Source organism: Oryzias latipes, chromosome 7, assembly GCF_002234675.1.
Source record: "Oryzias latipes chromosome 7, ASM223467v1".
Taxonomy (NCBI): domain Eukaryota; kingdom Metazoa; phylum Chordata; class Actinopteri; order Beloniformes; family Adrianichthyidae; genus Oryzias; species Oryzias latipes.
The window spans coordinates 27,439,148-27,463,689 of record NC_019865.2 but is presented as its reverse complement, the minus strand read 5'-3'; the positions used below and the strand labels follow the sequence as shown (position 1 = coordinate 27,463,689).

Below are 24,542 nucleotides of genomic sequence, written 5' to 3'. Positions count from 1 at the left end.
CTTTTGTGTGGACATAGTCCATGTCCATAGACCGGTCAAACTTTATCTACTGCTGCAAGGCCAAGTATCTGTATGAGCTGATCATCTCTTCCTCCTATAGTATATTATAATGTATAGAGTCTGCCCTATTTTTTTGGTCAAGCAATGCATGACACCGGCACTTGTGGCTTTAAAAACGTAAAAACGTTTTCAGATCATCTTTTATCTTTTTTCTGCTATCTTTCTTTCTACCAAAAAGGTTTCAGCTGATGCCTTGAACTCATCCGGGCTTTTCTAAAATGACAAATAAATTGCATTTTGGGGGCTTTATTTTTATTAGCTAACAGTTTCATGGATAGAACCTAGCCTAGGAATGTCTGGGAGGTTTGCTTACTCTCTTCACACTCAATATGCATATTGTACAATTACAGTTGTCCTGTATTTGTTTTCTGTCTGGGGAAAACTAAATTGCTGTTTGGTATAAAATAATTGTGAAACTGCCACTTCATAGCCAGAATATCTAAGGCTTTAAATTGATCAAAGAGGTCATTGATTTACCGTGCTTCTAGCAGCTCAGCAGACACACTTATGAATTTCATTGGAAGACTGCTTAATAGAGACAACCTTGGTGTGTGCCGCACAGCCCCTTTCAAAATACTTAGCTCAGCTTCCGGACATCAACATAAATGTAAGCATGCTGAATCAAAGAAGCGCCACTCTGATTATCTTTTGAGCTATTTTAAAAACGTTCCCAGTGTTTTTATTTTTTATTATTGTGTTTTTGCCATTTTTAGCTAAAATAAAAAAAAAGCCTGAGTTCAGTAGAAATTTGCCTCTGAGTTGTGGGTGGTAACATTGGGGCAGAGCAACCCCGCCTCCCTTTTACTTCCACATTGTGGAGCACAATGGTCAGCGTGTGGCCCTCCCAGTGTATTGTATTTGTCCCAAATATTCTCTTTTTCAAACTGCATTTTTTCGTCTGCTTCTGATTCTCAACCATTTGAACAAATAAATACTCAGAAATGGACTTGTCATCCAATTTTTTCCATACATATTTACAGTATGTCCTTCATTAAAGCCCGATTTTTAACCAAGTGACAATTTGAAGAGGAGTAGAGGGAAACAACTGTAGGTAGCAAAGTTCAAACTAGAACCATAAAAAATGTGGAGTTTTCATTTTAAATTACCTTTATTTTGAATCTAAAACATTTTAGGAAGACACATAAAATTAAAAACTACAAAACCATTATAAATCTGTTATTTTTACCCCCTCAACCTACGCTCAAATACCAGACAAATTGCATTCCCGACCACAGCACGACATTTTGCAATCCATGACTAAAAAAACATTAACAGCTCCTGGGTAGCAGCTTGGGAGCAGATAAAGAAAGGCCATGTCAATAGATCTTTGAGCAGCAGCCCACACGATTATTACATATATTAGCTCTTACTGTTTTTGGTCACATCAGCTTCCGTAGAATGAAAGGGTTGCAAATGTAAAATGACCCCCTTGTGTGACCGTAACTCTGTTTGAGAAAGTTAATGGAAAGCCAGGTTGAAGCCACGAGGCAATTACTGCAGTACAATTACAGGGAAATCAATTGAAGGCAGGGGTTGAGGGCTGCTTAGTCATCCAGCCTTACACAAACACTTGAAGCTGCCTTCGTCATCCTGCAGATTTTAACTTTAAAACCAAAGACAGCAACGACCGCCGGAGCCAAGTGATGCTAGATAACATGCTGCCATTTTTCTCGCTTAAAGTTAATACCAAGTATTTGATTGTGTTCAAATATGGGCAGAATGATAACAGAAGGCAATTAGAGTCACATGAGAAGATACATCTGTTTAATCAAAGGAACGAATGGAGCAACAGATGGATATAGATTCTGACAGCGTTTGCTTTTCTCAACAGCAGTTTTTGGTTCACACACACTTTAAACTTTGACTGAATGAGACACTTAATTTAGTTTATTTTTATGAAAAATCTGTAGGGATATTTGCATATTTATCATTTTTTTATCAAGATCCTGGATTGTAGAGCGCCCGTAGAGCGAAAATGTTCATGCACAGTTTTTGCCACAGGCATGCTGCAGGCAACAGGTTGTAGTGTGCACTTACACAACATGCAAAAGTAGAGGTGAAGTTGGTGAAATTCTGGCATATTGTACACATTTTTCACTTTAGAAACTGCCCCCCCCCCCACACACACAAAAAAAACAAAAAACTGTATTTCGTTGGTTTCCTACAGGTGTCCTATGGACACTTATGTATCCCCCTGCACACCTCATGCGCGCAGCATTTGTGCAGTCAGTAAAGGAGTCAGTGTCCCCACATCCCTAGTAACAAGGCTGAAGCACAAGGGCAATAAGAATGGTAAATGGCATTTACTTGCATGTGCTTAAAAGGCCCAGAGCACTTTACAGTCACAGTTCCATTCACCAATCCACACACATTCACACACCCATGGCAGCTCCGTACCACAGCATCACCAATACACCATAAGTGTGTGTAACCTAAATTGTTCTTACAAACACTTAGTGATATACTTATACACACCCCGCAATTGATGTTTCATTTTTATAATTTCCTTAAAGGCTGGTTCACACAACCGCTATGTACATTTTGCGCATTTTTCACAAACGAAATTTCGGTCTTCAGAGAAATTACCGCCTTCAGAGAATTACATACATCACGTAGTGATATTAATATTTCTTAAGGTTCATCTATTTTCGCTGATGTCCATCGAGGGTTTTGGCCGACGGGTCTTTATATGAATTTGGTTTTGAGCTTTTTAAAATGCTCAAAGATGAATATCCAGAGTTGGGGCTGTCCATGCCCCTTCCACATATGTTCTTGTATGACTAACATATTTTCATGCATGTACCATAGATGTATAACTTTTTATATTGCGTATACGGCACACATATCTCACTAATAATGTTCAATGCAGATCAACGTCTTCTTTGTGTGGTTTATTCATACGTCTGTGGTTTCAATGTGTATAATTTGTTTCATTTGTTAGAATTCCATGTTAAAACCACTTTTTCCATTTATAATTACGTATGACCAATTTCATCTATGCAATATGCACAAAATGTCTGTAGATGCCACAAAACAGGCTGACGGCTACTTCCAATTGCAGCAGGTTTATCATCTCATCTAAAAGTTTTCAAAGCTAAATCGGGATCAGGCAGGCAGGGGGGAATAACAAACAGGGGAGCATCAGAGAGGAAACGAGAGTAGTCTGGATCCAGGTGAGATTTGGGGCAGGCAAACGGAGTCATAGCAAAAACAGAGTCAGGACATCAGTACCAGATATAACGCTTAGTAAAGCAGACAGAGTGGCACAAACAATACCTCACACTGAGTGAGGCTCAGACCCTGAGTGATTGCAAACGAGAGTCAAGTGTGTGGCATCCAGGAACTGTGTGCTGGGGTTGCTGGGAGATGAAGTGCATTCAGAACTCTGGACGCGGTTCCCGCCGGCAACCAGTGGAGGAGACAGAGCTCTGACTTCTGACAGTGGTGGCTGTGTGACAAAGATTTAAGGTGGACACATGAGCAACAAGAAAACTGCAAGACACATCTGCTATACCTTTTAAGTTGTGGCCACACCTCTCTACTACCCTCCAAAGACCCGGACAACCCAAAAACCTGCAGCAAAAACCCGGTGTTGACCCATATGACCAGGGCATCAATCTTACCGTTTCAAATCAATTTGACTGAAAATAGATGCTGTTCATTTACAAAGCTGATAAAAAGTCAGTCATTATGCTAAATGTTCATGATTCATCAGCAAGTTAAATTTCAATTAATCTCGTAATTTCTTAAATGGATCCAAAGGAAACTTCACTTATGTAAATGAGAGTTTTACGCTCAAATTCTTTACACAATGTTGATAAATTTGTAAAAGTTTGAAAATATTCTGTGTCTGGGTCCTTGGTGGTTTTGACCTCACAGTCTGGTTGACTGTAACAAAACTCAGCATTGTCAGCTGAAGTTTGTTTTCAGGTAAAGCTCTTGTGCTGCTACTCCATAAACCTTATTGGTCATATTTTTTGTGTTCAGCAGAACATTTTATTATTTCTTATTTTGAATAAACGTTTTCACTTGTGTTAATGGACTTTAAAGAGCACCTGTCATTTTAACTTTTTGCCAGGATTCATACTTAATTTTTTTTGGCAGTTAACATTTAAACAGTTCACTATGACTCACAGATGATTTTGATTTTAAAGGCTAAACATCATGTTCCTGTAGAGTTAAAAGAAAAAGCAGCCCATTAGAGTTGTGCTCTTCAAAGTGCCCAAAGTTAATGTTAAATGCTAATAAAGCTGAGCATACATCCCTTTCTCTTTCGCTGCAGTAACTTTAATAAATCATTGTGTGGACGGCTGTCCTGCAAGCATGACACCAGTCAAGACAAATTACTCATGTCCAAAGTGCATGAAAATACCAAAGATTAAATTGTTATGAAAAGAAACATACTTTTATAGTTTTTAACCCTTGAAAACACTAAATGTAATTACAATCACAGGAGTTGTTGTAACTATTAAGGTGATTAAACTTTCTGATAAAAAAAACAGCAACTAATCAGCATCACTTATTTGTCTCTATTTATCACAATTTAGAAAGTAAAAGTAAGACCTTAGGTTTATTCTCGACAATCAAATTTGCACTTTCACCTAGTTTAAGTATTAAAAATAGTACAAATAATACATTTTTATCTCAGTTTGTATGATTTTAAGAAATGATATTGATTAGTTAACATTTTGAAACATGAAATACATAACCCTGTTATTCTAACTCTTTGTATGGCCTCATTCTTCCACTGTTACTCTACACTTGACCCTAAAGAAGCTGTTACCGCACAGGTTTTCCATCCTATTCTGCTGCTGGATTTTGTCATTGCGTTCAAGCTCATCCATTTTGGGTCACTGAGCTTTGGCTCAGCAGGTAGAGTTGCTGCCCCCAAACTGCAATGATGGCATTTCTATTTCGAGTTTCTGCATGTGTGAAGTGTCCCTGGGCAAGACAATGAATTCCCACATTGCTTGAATTTGCTCACTGGTGTGTGAGTGTGAAACATAGCATGCAGAGCCATGAGAGATCCTGGTTAAGTAGCTATGTGGAGAACTTTGTTGAGATAATGTTTGCTCCACTCATCTTTTGGCTGGATGTGACACAGTTTAGTTTACCTTCTTGACCCAGCTATCTCTGTTAAATTACCAACGTTTGCCACATGAAATGACATTTTTATAGAAAGCAATCATCTGGACATGTCACAGAATCACCTGTTTGACAAGTGCAAACTCTCAGTAAGTGATGATTTACTACAAGCTGTTTTTATTTTCTGCCATAAATATCTTTCTGACTGAATAAGACTATAATAGAAAACAATATATTTAGACAGATCAAAATAAATATGTCAGGGAGGAGGTGGCTAAGGACGGCGCTGTAAACAGAGCAGCTGTCAGTATTTGTCTGTTTTAAAGAATTTTCCATTTGTTCCCTCTTGACAAACACAGACAGAGTCCTTGAGAAAACATGCTCCGTGTGGCCTCTTTATCTACACCCCAGCACATCACCCCGCGGTCTCTGCTATGATATTTGATCGCCGTGTTCACTGACCTTTGCAGAGGTTTTTGCAGAGCTTCTAGTTGGAGAAATTCACGTGGATTTGCCTGTAGTGGCAGTGGTTTGGTTTTTATTCCATCCCTTGTGCTTCTGTTATGTCATAAAACAAAAGATCCAGAGATGGCGGCTCTTTGACTAAACTGCCAACAGCACAAATGATACTCGCTTTCAGAAATAACTGCATCTTAAGTGCAGTTATTGGCTGAAATTTTTACTCAGCATCACAAATGTGGTTTCTGGATTAAGAGGTAATAAAGGAAAATAGGGTACAAGAAAAGGCAGACCAGAGAGACTAAAACAAGAAGAGAAACTGACAAAGTTTGCCAGAAACCAATTACCAGTATCTTTTTTTTTTTTTTTACCTTTTTACCAACATAATCATGTTTGTATCTGAGTTTTTTTTAAACCAAAACTGCTGTTACTTTTAACACTAGATCAGTTTTTCACTACATACAGTGTTTGTTTCCTGTTTACCCTAGTCTGTACTGTGGAACACAACTTCAAACTGCAATTTCATAAGCAAATAATTTTATGTCTACATAAAATCCCAAATGTCTCTTTATTTTATATGTGGCTAAAGAACAAAGTTCCACACTTGGAATGATAGAAAATAGATTAGTTTCTCCTTTTGCTTTCTCCATTGTGGATCCGTTTGGTTGGGTCATTTTACTGTTGGGACGCTTGAGTAATATGATCCCTTCCATAGCTTTTTAATTAACCAGTCAGTGCAAATTTGTAAGAATTAGGGTTATCAGCAAATTTTATTTAGTGATATAGAATGATTATTAGTTCGGGAACAAAAGCCTTTCAAGACGTTTTTTTTTTTTTTTTTTTTAATTATCAGAAGGCAGCACCCAAAAAGAGACAAGTCAGACACCTCCGTTTTTTTGCACAAAAATAATAATCATAATAATAATGGATTAGATGTATCTGCGCTTTTCCAGGCGCTCAAAGTGCTTACAATGTGTCTGTTATTCATTGACTCCTCATTCATACTTGGTGATGACAGAGGCGTGGCTGCCAGTTCTCACCTACGGCCCCTCTGACCATCACCAGGACATTCACACACCAGTGGAGCCACACTGGAGGCAAGGAGTGTCTTGCCCAAGGACACAGCGATAGCTGACTGGGGGGAGCAAACTGTCGACCCTTTGATCATTGGATGACCTGCTCAACCGCCTGAGCCACTGCCGCCCAAAAAATAACTAAACACCAATAAGGATATCCATCGGAGTCAAGCTTGCTCAAAGTCCTCAAGAAGTTTCTTTCCCAGACTTAGGGCTGCAGAACAAAAATGACAATTTGATGTGTGTGATTGTTCAAGTAGTTGAGGTGGGTGTAGTCGGGAACCAGGCTACTGTGTTGGGGTGGGCGCACAAACATATGTCTCGGTTGACTCTATTTCCTCAGCAATGATTTAAAGCTTCTAACTGGGGATTGACTGAATCAGGCCTTTTTTAGAATCTGATTGACTCTTTATATTTGAACATATTGCAATTGGGCTACTGCAGTGAGAGCAGAGAAAGTTGAAAAAGAGCTGTGGGGTTAGGCAGCCCAAGTTTGCAGTTAAAAACAATATTTCCCCTTGTTTTAAACACCATGCTTCCCTCCACATTTATAGAATCAAAGAAGGCTTTCCAGCCTATAGACACGTATAGATTCATGTAGGACCAATTTTCATCTGTGCAACATAGGCAAAATGTACATAGCTGAATGTTTGCCACGGATTGTTTTTTCTGCGTTATTATTTGTGTTTTCAGATTTCATTTTTGTAAAGGTAAGAAATCTTAATTAGAACAAATGAGGCAATAAGAAAAAATGGCCACAATTTTTCCACAAACAGACAAAAGAAAATAAAAAAATAAAAATACGTACATTCCTTGAAGAGGGAAGTACATGCAGTACATGTTCTCAATTTGTTCAGTAATAATCCTGTAAAATTACTGTTAAAACAAAAAGTTGTATACTTTGTGGTTCTAACTAGCCACAAAACAAAACTATTAAAAACATTTTTCTGGGTTGTGTTTTTATTTTTTGGAAATAACTGCATGAGGATGTTCTCATTTGCCTTGTTTCATGCTCTTAAGTCGCTTTAGTTTAGTGGTGAGAGGCCACTGAAAAAGGTAAAAGGTTTCCAGGGGCCAGATTGGATCAAAAGACTTGCTTTAATTTTTAATCTCGAAATAAATAATGCAAAGGAAACCAATTGGTTGGAATGTAAATAAAATTCAGGGCTGGTAGCTTTTCTCTAAACCCTTTTTCCTTTGACTTCCAGACCTCTGTAGAGGGAAGGCAATGCCAAACAAATCACACAGAAGTTGAATCCCTTTTGAACCTAGTCTCCTCCCAATTCTACAGAATTACTAAATCTGCCTATATCTTTTTTTGTTCTGTTTTATAAGTACAGGGTCTACCCTCACTGGCCCCTTTATTGGGCACATCTGTCCAACTGCTCATTGATGCAAATTTCAAATCAGCCAATCATATGGCAGCAACTCAATGAATTTAGGCATGTAGACATGGTCAAGATGATCTGCAGTAGAAACCAAGCATCAAAATGGGGAAGAAAGATGATTGAAGTGACTTTGAATGTGGCATGGTTGTTGGTACCAGGTTGTTGGTTGGGGTATTTCAGAAACTTCTGAAAAAACTGCAACTGAAACTGGGATTTTCAACCATCACTATCTCTAGGCATGAGAATGGTCAGAAAAAATACATCCAGTGAGTAACAGTTCTGTGGGCAGAAACTCACAGCGGAAATGCCAGAAGCCAGAGGAGAATGGCCAGACTGGTTCCAGCTGATAGAAAGACAGCAGTAACTCAAATAACCACGGGTTACAACCGAGGTCTGCAGAAGAGCATCTCTGAACGCACAACCCCCCAAACACACACTTGAGGAAAGCAATAAGTACAAACAGCAGACAACTCAAAGCAGATTTTGCTTTTATTTAATCAAATGCAAGACAAATGTAACCCTCATTTCTGGTCTGAATAATAAATAAGTGAACACACTCTTGGAATCAAAGTCCCAGCTGTGATTTAAGTCACACTTTGTAGTCTAGACTAAAAGGAGACAAACATTCACCCTGAGAGTAGCAGACTAGCAAACTAAGGTGGAACAACAAAACTGTCATATGAAAAGAAACGTGGGCAAACAGAAACGCTCATGCTGAGCCCTAATTAGATCAGGAGACCGAATCCCACAATCCCCTGCTGCTAACAGACCTAAAATGCACATGACCGCCACTACAATATTACATTTCATTATTTCTGTCAATGAAAATTTGCGTCATAGTCCGCGACACACGTTTCTACCAGCAGGGCAACGGACCACTAGGTAGGTGGCTGATGTAAATGGAACCGCAGTCAGTTCCGTGCATTGCTTGATGAAGTTGAAAGCAAATATTCTGATCTCCTGCTACACAACACAGTCTGATGGCTGTCCAGGGGTGATGTTTTGCATCACTTTGTCGTCTGTTTCGAACACGTGAAAACATTCCTGAAAAGCAAAGACCTGAAGTACCCGCAACTGGAAGATACTGAGTGGCTCAAAAAGCTGCAATTTTTGGTGGAAATGACTGTGGCAAGCCACCTAAACGAGCTGAATGAAAGTCTGCAGGCACCGCAAATGCTTGAAGCTGTTCTGTCATTCGAGAGCAAGCTGACTGTCTTTGCCAGAGATGTACAGCGAAAGAAGAGGATGCTGCTGCGTTTTACCCTTGCACTGACTTGCTTGGCATTTGCACAGAAATCAAACTTAACTGTATTAATTTGATTTTATATACTTTACCTTTTAAAAAGGCTGTTGTTTTATTTTTTATAAACTCAGGCTGCATTTTATTGCACTCTGTTTAGTTCCCAGAGAGGGGAACGTCACGCACCTTCCATTTTGTTGTTTTTTGTTCAAATCCTCAAAATAAAAATGACATCAAAAATCGGATTTCTTTATTACATTTCTTTAATTTTATGAAAGCAATGAAACACAGTTCATTGATATTGTAATGAAGTTAAACTTGCACAACAGAGCAGTCACGTGACGCGTCGTTCTCCGCAGGATGCACTGCAGGACAAATAAACATTTAATCGTTAATAATGCTCATTATGTATTTGTAGCAACTTAGTCATTTTGATAGTAGGCTAATATAGCTAATATAGATACACATTGCATGCGTTGCTTTCATTATAAGGCTTAAATAGGGCTTTTAATATTTTGCGGCTCCAGACATATTTGTTTTTTTTTCGTCCAATTTGGCTCTTTCAACATTTTGGGTTGCCGAAACCTGATATAGGTGTTGTACAATGAGTATGTGTATGTGTGTCAGCACGCTGCATGTGGAATGAGCGCGTGTCGCGTGAGAGTGAGTAAGACCGTGCACAAGTGCTGGGGGTGCGCACGTTCATGTTTGGAGTTACAGAATGAGGGAGACCAGTAATAAAAGGTTTCCCCCAGGTGTTGGAATAGGTTTGTGGTGCTGCTGCCTTTGACTGCAATGGGCTTTAGGCAAATGTTGCATTGTGGGGAAAGGGCCATCAAATCCATACCAGTTCTCAACAACAGATGATTTTATTCCTTTCTTGGGAAAAAACTTCTCACTCTCACTGGTAGCCATGTTGTCGCTTGCTGTTTCATGTGTGCTATGATGTTGTTGTTTGTCGCTTGCCATACCGCCGTGTGAAACTAATGCTACGGAAGCTCTGGGGTGCCAAAAATGTGCCATTACACAAAAACTCGATTTCGTTATATTTTAAATCGCCCGTAAGAAAAATTCTAATTCATTCAATCGATTTTTCGCCCAGGCCTAGCTCAAACAGTGAAGTTTTTCTTAATTCTGACCTTTACAGCAAAACGCTGCTATGATCAGGAAATCACATTGTTTTGGACATGCTGGACACTTTGCAGGTGTTATTGAATTTCATGATATAACAGAAGTGGTCCCAGGACTGAACCATGAGGAACCCTACACTTCTCTCTCAGTGATGCTGATTTGACTTGATTTATCTACTCAGGAAACTATTAAGCCAACTCAGTGGCTACACCTATGACTATGTGCATATGTTTAGTTCACAAACATGACTATGGTTTGTGTAGTGCAGCTCTTCTCACAGTATAAAAGAAAAAAAAACACTACAATAAAACATTCTCTGCAAAATCCTGGTCCAGGCTTCTAAATTTCAAAGACCTTGGATGGTAAATACATAAAAATTGCACCACAAGATAAAGTGGGATACATGATTACATTTGCAGGTAAAAGAACAGCACTCAGATACAATGCAATATGCTTTAACTGCTGTGTTCCCCAATCACACAGCCTTTTCAAAAACAAATTAAAGCAAGAAAAGGTCAGAAAAAGAAAAAACTTTTGGTAGAGCTGCTGAAAGAGCATTAATATACCAGCAGAAGGGTGAGCATAGTCTTTAATGGAAGCTATCAATAATGCTTAATAATGGGAAAACACCAGCATACATTTCTTTACAGTTAATTAGCTGTCGCCTTCCACTTTAATATTTGAACTGAGAAAAATTGCATCAGTCTGTGAAAAAGCCGTCTGTGGTGTGCATTTTTTGAAAAGAGGGCATCCCACTGCTGCTGCAAGGACTATGAGCTGCATGATGGAACCATCTCTGCGGGAATCTGGGGCCGTTCCAAAGGCCAGATTTGATGGGTACCAAAGGTATCCTCCCCATTATCCCCTGTTTTAACCTTTTTGTGCTTCACTGCTGTGTGACTCAGCGTTCCCCCCTCCACTTCTTGACTCCATTGTCTAGACTTGATGGTCCAGGCCTGCCAAAACTAGAGTTTTGTTCTGTTTAGCATTTTGTAGTTTTTGTAAAAAAATAAAATAAAACAAGTTTTGTTTGTAATTAGGTTGCATTGCTCCAAATTACAGTTGTTTAAGTGATATGACAGATTAGAAAAAAGGTGCTATCATTTGTTACACTTTATGTTCTTTAAATGTATGATAGTCTAATGTTGCCTTACTTAATTGTTATAGGGACAATCTAGCAGATTTTTCCCTTTTTTCCAAAGCTTGTATTTAGTTTAAAAACTATCTCTGTCCATTTGGATTCAGACTGGTGAACTGCACCATGGTTAATGTACAAGAAAAACATGCCCAAATGTTAGAGAAGACAACTTTGAGGCTGATTTATAAGTGCTTCTCTCCCAGGGTTCATTGTAATCCTTTGTAACTACATACCTTTCATCCTCTTCTCTGACAGTGACAGAAAAAAACAACGATCCTCTGTAGGTTACAGCACCAATGGCGGCTGTTGTAGACCGGTCTAGGACCAATCCAGAATGAAAGTTCTGACAGTGATTTACATGAAGAAATGAGTTTTGGTTTTACGTTGGATGCCCTTCCTGACACAACCCACTGCATTTACCCAGGTTTACACAAACTTGTGAGAGCTATTTATGGGGGTGATTACAGGTTAAAAACCAACAAGAGGTGGGACGAAAACAAAAGCAACATATTCTAAAAAAAACATTAAAGACAGAATGAAAGAAATGCAGGAATTGAAAACAAAATCTTGACTTTAAGTGAAAGATTCTCTCCTATTCGTGAGGGACAACTTTTAGAATAATTGATTCAAGTTTCAAATTTCAGTATTAAAGAAACAGAAACCTTTATGGAGGGAAAGTGTGTTTGTTTCTGAGTGCATGTGTGTGGGTGTCTTTGTGTGTGCGTGCCTGTGTGTTGGTGTGTGTTTGTATGTGTTTTTGTGAATATGTTTGTATGCATGTGTGTGTTCCTAGACGTGTGTATGTTTGTGTGTTTGCGTGTTTCTGTGTAAGTTAATATGTTTGTAAGCATATATGTGTGTGTTTTTGTCCATACGTGTGTGTTGATCTGTATGTGTTTGTGTGTCTTTTTTGTATATGTGTATATGTGTTTGTATGTCTTTTGGTTTTATTTTTATGTGTGTTAGTGTGTTTGTGTTTTTTTCTTCTGTTTGTTTTTGTGTGTGCTTGGGTTTTTGTCTATATGTGAGGGAGGAGTCATTTTCAGTCATAAAACATTTTCATGAATGTCACCAATTTCCTGAGAAAATAATGTGTTTTTTGTTCTAATTTTTACAATTGTTGGACTTAAATGTTAACAAAAATGTTAACATTTGATAATAGTTGATAATAATTTGTTTTCAAATCTAAGAAGATAAATGACGTGAGAAAATGGGCTTGTATTATTATATTTTTTTGTAGTGTGGTAACTCTTCAGACCCAGATTGGTCCTCGTGGTTTCTTCTTGTCGTTGCAGTTTAACAGACTTTTATTGTTGGAGTGGTACAGGAGAGGATTCGAAGTTGAACTGATAACTGAGAAGCAGCTGAACACTAAAAAGCAAAAACAAGGGGCATGAGAGAGTCTGAAGAGGAGACCACAGATGGAAAACAAGAGTCTTTTCCTCCCTCTGGCTCTCAAAGTAAAGAGACGCCTTAATGAGGCAGCAGGCGATGCCACCTCTGGAAGGTTGAAAGCAGACACTCTCCTTCAGATCCTTCAGTATCAACAAAAGTAGCAGTTCTTAGCACGGAACAAATCATCACTAAATCAAACCCCTTTATGTTAGCTGAAGAAAAACAACAGAAAATATCAGAAAGCATCCAAACCCAAGACTGACAACTCAATGAGACCTGAGCTCAGAACACTCAGACTCTGGACTGTCTTGTTCAACCTTTTAATTAAAAACTCAGATGAGGTAGATAAGGGGGCACAAGCAGCAGCAGATGTAACGCCACGCAACCAAGTCTCTCAGCGACTAAGGTTAAAGGAGACAAGGTGAGTATTTCCTGTTAGTACACTGAGGATTAACTGTAAAGATAAATCTTACTTGAGGTTTTATGAACTTGGTCCAAAAGCAGTATGGCTGATGGTTTGACCAACTGAAAATGGTTAAACAGAATAAAGCAGAGAAGGCAATTTAATCATGTTTGTTACTCCCAGGTATTCAGGAGGGGGCTTAAAACAGAGTGGCTCAATCAATTTCAGGAAGTTGAAAAAGCAGTAGTTATAGGTAGGAATGGAGTATTTTCTTAAATTTAAGTCTTCTTAGCATTTTGATTATTTCCGGAAGGGAAAGAGGAGGAAAGGATACATAAGGGATAATGGTCTTTGAAGTGTGCATTATCCGAAATTAATCACGCTGTGGAAGCCTGAACCGAATTTCTGATAATGCACTCCTTGAAGCCCATACCATTGTCACTTACAAAAGAAATAAAAATTCAATCAGTTTTCAGTACTTTATTCTTGTTATTCTTTTGGCTCAGACAGCGTTTTTCAAAAAAGCAGACTATTTGTTACATAGTGCAGCGTATCGTCACGGAAACATGAGCACAACACCAACCTCAACTACAGCAGCAAAGGAAAGGGATATAAAAACTGATCGTCACGATGGATTGATTAAAGGATCAGCTCAGAGAGAATGTTCACCTCCTACCGCTTGTTTTTGTCCAGATGAAAAATGTTTGTTTTAAAGAAGCCAGCGCAGTGGTACAGAGCAATCAGGCTATGTGACCGGAACTTTTTTTTAGGTGTGCATTATCAATACGAATTATCCCTTTTAAAACTGCAGCCAACCAGAATCAAGTATTTACCCAGACCATTGTATAAATAACAAATAGTCCACAGGGATAATCAAAATACCACCTAAATTCACAAACGGAGATCCAAAAAAATGTACAGACAAAGATCAAGACTACATAAATCCCTGGAATATTCTGGAGAATAGCTATGAATTGAAGAACATGATAAATAGAGACTGAGAAATTGATAGGGTGAAAATCCTAACACCAGTAACTCGGTCAACTCAATTACTGCCAGAAGTTGTGATGCTGCAAAGCAGAAGCTCATCCCTCCAGTGCTTACAGGTCATAAGGTGTTTGTGCAATGTTCAATGTTTTGCTTTCAGTTTCTGTATACGTTGTAGTTTTTTGCATAGTGTGGCCAGGGGTGGGACATGGTGGACTTGTTAGCACGTTCGTTATGCTAACGTTATCTGACTAACTTATATCTCGCACTGCCATAGTTCCTGCACGGCATTCTTACACAAAGTCAGCTGAGCTATCACTTATCTACAGTAGCTGTAAAACCATCATTGTGGTCTGGCAGTGAAGTGTGCATCCATCTCTTCCTTTGTTGTTTTCGCAGTTCGCCGCCTTTCAGCGAAAATGTGACCCCCGCCGCATGCTCGAAGAGTCACCAAAATGTGCACACACCTGGGATAAATTGCAAATGAACTTTCCACCGTCAACATCACCTCCAACAAAATGTACTTCAAAATATAGTTGCGAAACCCAAACACAGGTGTTGGGGATATACCAAAGAAGTTTTGAAATCATTATGGGACGGCCACACGACCTACGGCTTGGCGGTCATTTTGTGGCGAACTCTGAGAATTGGCGATTTTTGTGTTTTCCCACTATTTGGGAAAATAACACTTTTGTTTGAGCGATTTTTACGCAATTGCACACGCTTGCTACCAGCTCCAGTCTACAAACACCACAGAAGTTTCATCGACCTTTGACCTTGGGAAAAGGCCGCCATCCTGCATTTAAAAAAAAAAGCCCCTTTAGCGCCACATACAAACGGAAACTCGTCCTAGGGATTTTTTGCCATTGTCTCCTAACTTCTCAGGCATCCATAGCAAGGCGATGTGCACAAAAAGTTGCAATTAGAAGTTGTAGATTTGGTGCACGTGGACGTGGCGAGCTAGAAAAGTGGCGCACTGTTATAACTCTTATGTTTTTCAATGGAATATTGTGAAATTTAAATGCATGCGTCCAAGGCTGGAACACTGGACATGGACATATAAGGAATGTGGGCGTGGTTAGCATAAAATCACTGATCGCAATACTAGCACTTTTCGCCACATTAGCATAGCTAGCATAGTTAGCATAATTAGCATTTTGAGCAATGTGTTTTTCTGAGAGAGTTGATGATGCTGATTGCAATGCTAGCACTTTTAGCTACATTAGCATAGTTAGCATAATTAGCATTTTAGGTAATGTGTTTTTCTGAGAGAGTTGATGCTGATCGCAATGCTAGCACTTTTAGCCACATTAGCATAGTTAGCATAATTAGCATCTTAAGTAATGTGTTTTTCTAAGGGAGTTGATGATGCTGATCGCAATGCTAGCACTTTTAGCCACATTAGCATAGCTAGCATAGTTAGCATAATTAGCATTTTGAGCCATGTGTTTTTTTGAGAGAGTTGATGAGGCTGGTCGCAATGTTAGCACTTTTAGCCACATTAGCACAATTAGAATAGTTAGCATAATTAGCATATGCAGGTTTTACTAGCCTTTGATTAAAGGTGGGCGGTGAGGGCAGTGAGGGCGGTGAGGGCGGTGAGGGCGGCGGTTGTGTGTGGAGTTGGGCGTAGAAGGCGGGTTGCGTCTGCGGGCCATACAACGCCACTTGCGGCTTTAAGTCTTTTTCTTCTTTAACTCTACTCCCATCATAAATGTTGTCTCAATCACAACATCATTTAACAACACAATGCCTGTTAATTGGTGATTCAAAGGAAGCCAAATGTGGAGACTGGTAGGCAGATATTTGAATATCTTAATTAATTAATTGGATCATAAAATAAAATAAGAAAAAAACTGAGCAATAGAAAAGTAGAGATATGATGGGTTTATGAAATCCTTCACATCATCAAGCGTGTCCTTGAAACTACACCACCAGCAGCTGTTGATGCAATGATGATGATGCTGCACTTTTGACTTCTGTTAATAATTCTCATTTTTGATCCATATAATTAAAGTAAAAACATGCCCCCACATTGTTAGCTGGCCTTCAGCTCACAAACATATTTCCCTAGAGACTCTAGAGAAAGATCATGAGGTTAAAAATGCAGACTGGCGGGGAAATTGTATTTATAAACTCCTACTGTTGGAAAGAATTATAAAACCTTTAGTAAATATGGTGGTTGTTGTAAGCCAATTAAGAACTGTATTTTAACTTTATTTACTTTCTGTGGTGCAGCTTGCTGTGGTAAAAAAGGTGTTTACATGCTTGTACCACAAAAGACACAGTTGAACAACATGTAAATACCCAGTAAGTATATTACAAATACCCAGTATGTACCACATAAGTATGAACCAAATAGTACCACATAAATACACAGCAAGTACCATGTAAGTACCGAGAAGACAAAAAAAGTACCCAGTAAGTCCCATCAAAAAGTACCATGTAAATACCCTGTAAGTACCCAATAAATTCCATAAAAGTACCATGTAAATACCCTGTAAGTACCCAATAAATTCCATAAAAGTACCATGTAAATACCCTGTAAGTACCCAATAAATTCCATAAAAATACCATTTAAATACCCTGTAAGTACCCAATAAATTCCATAAAAATACCATTTAAATACCCTGTAAGTACCCAATAAATTCCATAAAAATACAATTTAAATACCCTGTAAGTACCCAGTAGTTACACTATAAGTACCACGTAAATGCCACTTAAGTACACTGTAAGTACTGTACTGTAAAAGAAAGCGTTACCGAATTTACTTTGTTCTTAAACAAATGAGGCGGAGCTGGCAGCGCACGGAGCTGAGTTTAATCCACGTGATGAGCTGTGCTGTCCTTTATCAGTCTGAATGCAGTTCTGCAGAACAGCAGCAGGAGAAACAACGCTGTCATGACAGCATAAGACTTGAGGACAAACTCAGCAGCTGCTGGGAGCTCAGGATCCGACAGCACAGACTTTCCACGGCCCAAGTGAGCGTACACCAGCAGATGGATCTCAGCGACGCGACGACCCTGGAGCCAGCAGTGGTACACACCTTATATAAAACGGCATATAACATAAAATCTTTTAGTATTTTTTTACAGTTGGCATGCGGCCACATTTTTTGTGAAACCGAGCTGATGTGAATATGCTGCGTTTATGCAGCAAATATACCTGAATCCTGTGTCTTTGCAGGCTGGAACACAAGGTGGTGCCCCGTATCTATCAGCAGTCTGGCAGACGTGGCCCTGATGTTACCGGCTGATGGGTGATGGAACCGATAGATGGGTGTAGATTCTTGATCCCAGGCCACAGCCATGTCAGAATGAGCCCCGGGACATCCAAGGGTGAGGACCGTGTCTGCTGGGTGGTTCAGGTGGAACACCTTAATCTGTGCCACCTGGGAGGCAGAACTGTAGTATGCAAGAGAAATCAGTGACTGTGGCACGAGTGCCAACATGTATTTCAAAAATGCACTTAATATGAAAATGAGTGACAAACTAAATAAAATGTATTTGATAATATTTCTTTGAATATATCTGATTCTTGGTAAGAAAAGTTCCCCTTGGCCTTTTGATCCAGTTCAGACAGCTCTGTAAAATGCTCCTAGAGTCATTTTGCTGGAGCTGGAGGCTTTTGCATGTCTAAACTTTTAAGAACAGGCTTTGGAAATTTGTAATTTAACTAATATCCTTCTTGTTTTCTTATTTTTAAGATCATTGTGTATTTTTATGTTGGTGTCTGGGATGAGTTGCCTGCAGTAGCCCATCAATACAGCATTTAGAGGAGGAAAAAAGAACTTTGTTTGGCAATCAATGTTTGTTCTTCGACATTTTTTTAATCTAATCGTTTTAGCTTTTCTTATGAATTTCCCAACCAAAACTGTAGCTACCACTTTTATTAGACGAATTGGGACATTTCATTAAATAAAAAAGAAGAAATTGCACATTATTGGATTGTAATAAACAACTCATTAAGGGTGTTCAGACTGGACACATTTTGTTCACTTAAAGAGAACCAGAGTTTGTTTCCCCCAATAATCTGAAACAAATTTTCAGTCAGAATACACCCAAGCGGACCCTGGTCCAGAACCAGGAACCGCTCTCTGACCCATCTTTCAAGGTAGTTTCGGTTCGTCTCCAATCGCTCTGAGATTCTTCAGCCTGTTTCCGGACCGGAGCAACTGAACCGAAACAGCCACCGTTGCCGACATAAACAGTCTTGGAATGTAACACCAAATGAGCGACACAAATAAAAAGCAACGATTTTCGAGTTATCAAACAGAAAAAAAGAGTCTAACTGTTTATTTGTTAGAACATTTATTTTAAGGCCGCTAAAAATTTTCTGACGCGCAGTTCTGTGTCTTGTTACGCAAAACGTGCCCGACAGGCACTGATTTGACGTCATCCTAAAAGCTACCTTGTAGTTTCTAACAGAATTGTCTCAAAACAATGCCATAACACCACAACGATGAGACACGGGAACTTAATGAAATGTGGTCGGATGATGCAGGCTCATTAAAACAACTTTTAACGTGATCCACGTTCATTCTCACTGTCTTCCTGACAATCCATTTGTCATAAACACTTCTAGTGTATCTTTCATAGCTGTCTTCTTGTCAGTAACAGCCCTGCAGCATTTCTCCACCAGATCAAAGTAGCAGTAAAAAGTGTTGAGCCTGACACTAATACAGACACTCAAAATTGGTCAGCGAAATATAAAGTTTGGACGAACTAAAAGCACAGGACTTTTAATTTCTGCCTCTAGTTGCTTTGCCAGGCCCTCGTAATTCCTGACCAATGAGTTAAAAGATCTGTAGTCACATGGTTTTGTTTACAACCTTTAGTCTGAAACAGGACAGTCCCCTTGACCGCAGTCTGAATACAGACTGAACACAAGTTATGGACTCGATCAAGAACAAGTTGAATGTACTTGGTTTAGACTAACAGAAGTCCTTGCTCAGTAACTAAAGTCAGTAACTAAAGTTACCATTCATTCATCTTCTTAACCGTTTTATTCCCTTTCGGGGTCACGGGGTTGCCGGAGCCTATCCCAGCCACTTGGGCGTAGGCAAGGGATACCCTGGACTGGTCGCCAGTCTGTCGCAGGGTGGAATATCCTCAATCACACATCCATTCACTCTCACACTCACACTCACACCTATAGACAATTTAGAGTTGCCAATCAACCTATGAAGCATGTTTTTGGATGGTGGGAGGAAGCTGGAGATCCCGGAGAAAACCCACGCATGCACGGGGAGAACATGCAAACTCCACACAGAAAGGCCCCCCATTGATGTTGTGTTTTACATGTCCCCCAGCTGGGACTTGAACCAGAGGCCTTCTTGCTGTGAGGCAAGAGCGCTAACCACTGCGCCACCGTGCAGCCCAAAGGTACCATTTATTAAAAAATATTTTCTTTAACATTCTTTTCATAGCTGATTTGAGCTTTTTGATGGAAACAGTTTAGTTTGAGATAAAACCTGCTCACCTGTACCCAAGAAAAGCAGTAAAAGCCATTACTTTGGAAGGGGGAGGAGCTTCAGTTGGACAAGCCACTTGACAGCTTTTGACCTCCATCTTTGGACCAACTTTGCGTTGCTTGAGTTGGGTAAAAGCTCTTGGAACTGCCTCAGAACCACAGGACGCCACTGACTGGTTGGTCCACCTGTAGCGCACATGCAGGATGTGGGAGTGGACGAAGCAGAGTCCTATGCGGACCTGCTCCCCTTCAACGCCGCAGCGATCGCACTGAGACCAGGGCTGGAAGCTGGTAAAGACCTTGTAGAGAGGATGGCTGTTTGCCGTCTCCTCTTGGCTTTTCTTCTTAAGATTTTGCAGACTTAGCCTGGAAAAGTTGTATTGTTTATTTATCATCAATCAAAAAACAACAAAAACTAAGCTTTTCACTCTGGTTGTTTAACTAAAAGTACTAATTTTTCTGCTTCAAATTATGTTAAAAAACCAAAAAAATCTTATTCTTTCAACTCCTTCTTACCCAAAACATTAGCTGTATGAATTAACTTTTTACAATTTTTGATAAAATTGCTGCAAGAAGCAATCAAAAAGGTTAAAATACTTCCTTTCCCACTCTTCTGGTGCTAACCTTGGAGTAAAAGTGAGAGTGTGAACTTCCTGGATGTCCAGGTCAAAACCAAAGAAGAAGTCTCTGTGAGCAGAGCCACAGATATAGACGCCCGAGTCGAGGGGCCCGGCTCTGAAGACCAGCAGGCTGAACAGCCTGATTGAGAATCGGCTCCGCAGGTCACTGCTGTGAAGGACCTCGCTCGTATCCTGCAGCCTGTTGCCATGGTGATCCGTGAGGGCTCTGGTCTCTGTGGAGCTGGCCCGATGCTTCCTAAAGAACCACACAACATACTGGACCTGAAACACAACAACAAACAATGAGAAAGCATGAGAAGCTAAGACATTAATATCACAAGTTAACCTTTTCTTGGAGAAATCTTTCTGTTGCAGTATTACAACTAAAGTATATGAACAATTGAGAAAGAAAACTTGCACCATGTCTGAGTGCATATTTGTCTAAACATAAGATAGATACGATAAGTATCTTTATCTTATCTATCTTATGTTGACACAAATATGCACTCAGACATGCAGAAGATAAAAAGGCTACTCCATCTTTCCCAGTTATGCACAGGTTTTTAAACTGACCACAGTTTTTGGAGAGGAGTATTAAAAGAGCTGTAGTAACCTTAATTATTGGGAGCAGATTGTACAAGAATGGCTGTTCAATCAATACATGAGGCGTTTTAGACATCAATTACATAAAGACATGTTCTGACACTCATTTCCATTTGAAACCCCTTCAAAGGGTAACTTAACAGTAAATCACCTTTTTCTTTGGCCTTGTACTTGTACAAATGGGGATTTTAAAGTGCTGACTGTTGGTCCTTGCCCAATTTATGGCAATGTAAAATAAACTTGTTTAGATCCTGGAATTATACAGTAAACCCTTGTTTTTCGGGGGGGGGGGGGGGGTTACATTCCAAAAAGAACCCGCGATAGGCAAAATCCGGGAAGTAGAAACCTTTATTTTTTTTTTTACAATTATTATACAATTAAATACTCTATTATACATTGAAAAGAAAGAACAAACCATTTTACAGGCTCAAGCATTTGTTTCACAAATCAAAGTACTTTAGAAACGTTTTTTCAACAAATAACTTCTGTACTGTACTGTCAAATAATAATTTGAATCATCAATGTGAACAAAAGGCTTCAAATTGCAGAGATTAGCCCCGCCCACCGCGACCCGAGTAATTGGATTAAACGGGAGACAATTTAAAATATTTAAAAAAAAAAAAAGTACAGTCGGACGTATAGTGACTCAGGTGTATTTCACTGCTCTTCAGACTGAGCCGCTGCATCCTGACTTCACTCTGCAGTGTTTTCTTCTTGAAGCCCGCGGTGCAGGTGTGTTTGTTCGGGAGAAGAACATACTGATAGGCAGTTGTTGTTGCTCTTTTTTCTATGGGTTTTAGAGAAACTCGAAATTGCTAGAAAATTTGCACGTATGTAATTTAAATTTGGCAAGCTGTTTTACATAAGTGTACATATTAAACTGCAACGTTATTGACGCGCAGGTAGAGAATAGAAAAGAAGCAATATGACTTTTTAGCCAATCAGAATGCAGAACACAATGCACGATGCAAATCCGTGAAGTGGCGAAACCGTGAAAACTAAACCGCGTTATAGCCAGGGATCACTGTAGTCTAAAACCGTCTGTGTGCTGCCCCCTTGTGGTTGAAACAAGGTAGTAAAGTTGAACTTCGTGATTGTGCAACTGGTGTAAGTCCCACGGCATTTCAGAAGTTTCGCGTCATGCTCTTCAGCTCCTTTATAAAAGCCCCACCCATCTTTGAACGCTCCTGAGGGCGCTTCGTCACACCAAAAGCAGCGGCGGAGGTAGCTTGCTCGCTAAACCGGCCCTTGGGCAGCTGGCTGGCCGGAAGACAGAGAGCCACTGCGGGATGGGGAGGCAGCTCGCCCGGGCCTCCTGAACCTTATGATCTTTTCCTTATTTTCATTTAGACAACAATGAAAAGATCCTCTATTTACTTCAAGCTAACTTCACTGTCACTGTCAATCACTAATGCAGACGACACCTACCTTGTTCAGCCTGCCTCCCCTGAACCCCCCCCCCCCCTTTTTGTTTTTTTGTTTTTTGCATTTTTCAAATCTGAGCTAAGAGTGGAGTCAGCCTCCAACTGTCCAAGGTTATAATCGTTTCGGATTTTTTATTAGTTTTAGTTTTTATTTCGTCTTGAATTTTTGTTTTTAAATTTATTTAGTTTTAATTAGTTTTTAGAGGCAGCTTTACTAGTTTTTATTAGTTTTTATTTTTTGAAATTGCTTCGTTTTAGTTTAGTTTTTATTAGTTTTAGTGTTAGTTTTAGTTTTTTCTTCTTTTTTTTTGTAAATTAGGATATTTGTCAGGTGCTTGATTCAAAATCACCAGAATAAGTATTGTATGATAAAAACTCAATCAAAGATACATTTTGAAACACTTATTTTTCAGAGGACTCAAGGACAACCATCCTTAAATTAAAATACAACAGCCGATAACAGCATTACGTTATCTGCTCTCGCTTCTTTTTCGGGGGAGGGCGGGCGACAGGCTAGCTTGTCTAGGTACTGTTGATTTGCGTTTTTGTGTGCGCTTTTTAAATGTACTTTTAGATTCGTAGGATTTTTCCCTTTTGAGGAGCGTTCCACAAATTTTGTCTCCTGCTTCGACTACAAGGCACTTACTTTTGTTTTCGACGCTGTTATATTCAAAAAAGTCCCAAATAGGACTCCCCCGCTTTCTCCCAACTTTTAATGCAGCCATCACGCTCATGTAAATGTCTATGACCACGCTAGCCGGCAGTGTCTGACAGACATCATGTGACGTCACAGACTACGTGATGCCGTAGGGGTCAAATACACAGTAAAACTAGCAGCGTGAAGTAAATAGATTTTATTTCAACCCCAAAGACTTATGTATTAACAAAGACGAAAACAAAGGATTTTTGGGGGTTAATATTAGTTAGTTTCAGTTTGTTTTATACACACAACAAACAGTTTTAGTTAGTTTTCGTTTTTTTTAAAACTCTCGTTTTTATTTTTATTTCAGTTAACGAAAATGTTTTTACAGTTCTAGTTTTAGTTTTTTCGTTCGTTTTCGTTAACTATAATAACCATGCAACTGTCTTGTTGTGACTGTCATGTTTAACCTGCTTGATTATGTTCACTTCAAGATCCTTATTCTTAAATTACAACAGGAGTTTTTTTTTGTTAAACATAACAATCAGATTAATTTACAGTCTTTGTGTCCAGAGTTTAGTTTGTGGCTTTTTTGAGTTCATTGTAACTGCTTTGGCCTTTCGGACACAAACAGATTGAACCGAAAACCGACGTCCATTCAAGGAAAATAGCTTGGAGAAGTCAAACAAATTCATTTCAAAGGATTCGCTAAATAAAACCAATGATATAAAACAACTTGTGAAAATCAGCATTACCTCCGGAGGCTTGCAGTGGCAGAGCAGCTCCACAGTGGCTCCAGCTAAATAGGCAACATTCACAAAGGTCAGAAATGCTGGACAGGCTTTGACAGCAAAAACATCCTGCTTATCCTCCGGGGCTTCATAAGTCCACACCCCATAGGGCAGAAAAAGAAGGATCGGGACAACTAACATCCAGAGCATTTGGCTTTTTAGATCTTTCCAAAGTTAAAGAATCCCTGTTACTTAAAAAAAGCATTTTTTACCTTTGTTAAATACAAATGATTAGAAAGCAAACATGTTTATTTTTAAATTATAGAATTGATTTAATGCTTGGTATATTATATATAACAAAAATGTTCTAAATCATAGTTTTCTTTAAAAAAAATGTAAAATATAGTTTTTGACTTCTAATGTAGATCTAGATGCTGAAACTCCATGTTGTCCTGCATTTATAAAATATATTATGGACAAATATTAAAGTTGTTCTTAAAGAAATATAATTACTAGTGCTAGCAAAATCCAATAACATTCTAAGTAAAAGCCAACAGAATATTATATTACTGGGTAAAGTATTTAAGGTTCATTTTGATTTTTAAACATAAAAAATATATATGATAAGTTTTGCAGACACATTTCTCTTTTTTCGTGTAGTTAAGGCCCCTCTGAATAAAAGCGTTGCTT

At 39.1% G+C, this 24,542-nt stretch overlaps 1 protein-coding gene across 1 annotated transcript; it reads right to left on the bottom strand.

Annotated features, from left to right (window-relative positions):
- Nucleotides 1-17,160: 17,160 nt before the first annotated feature.
- Nucleotides 17,161-24,141, bottom strand: fam187b (family with sequence similarity 187 member B). The gene is made up of 5 exons (XM_020704935.2): nt 23,877-24,141; nt 20,459-20,736; nt 19,844-20,200; nt 17,528-17,766; nt 17,161-17,408 (listed from the first exon to the last, which is right to left on the bottom strand). The coding sequence occupies exons 1-5, from the start codon at nt 24,060-24,062 to the stop codon at nt 17,182-17,184; spliced, it is 1,287 nt and encodes a 428-aa protein (XP_020560594.1). The 5' UTR covers nt 24,063-24,141; the 3' UTR covers nt 17,161-17,181.
- Nucleotides 24,142-24,542: the final 401 nt, after the last annotated feature.

Coding starts and splice junctions, on each gene's coding strand:
- fam187b (XM_020704935.2), bottom strand. CDS start 24,062: ATGCTCTGGATGTTAGTTGTCCCGATCCTTCTTTTTCTGCCCTATGGG. Junction 20,737..23,876: donor GCCACTGCAAGCCTCCGGAG/GTAATGCTGATT, acceptor GTTGTGTTTCAG/GTCCAGTATGTTGTGTGGTT. Junction 17,409..17,527: donor TGCAAAGACACAGGATTCAG/GTATATTTGCTG, acceptor GTTTTATATAAG/GTGTGTACCACTGCTGGCTC.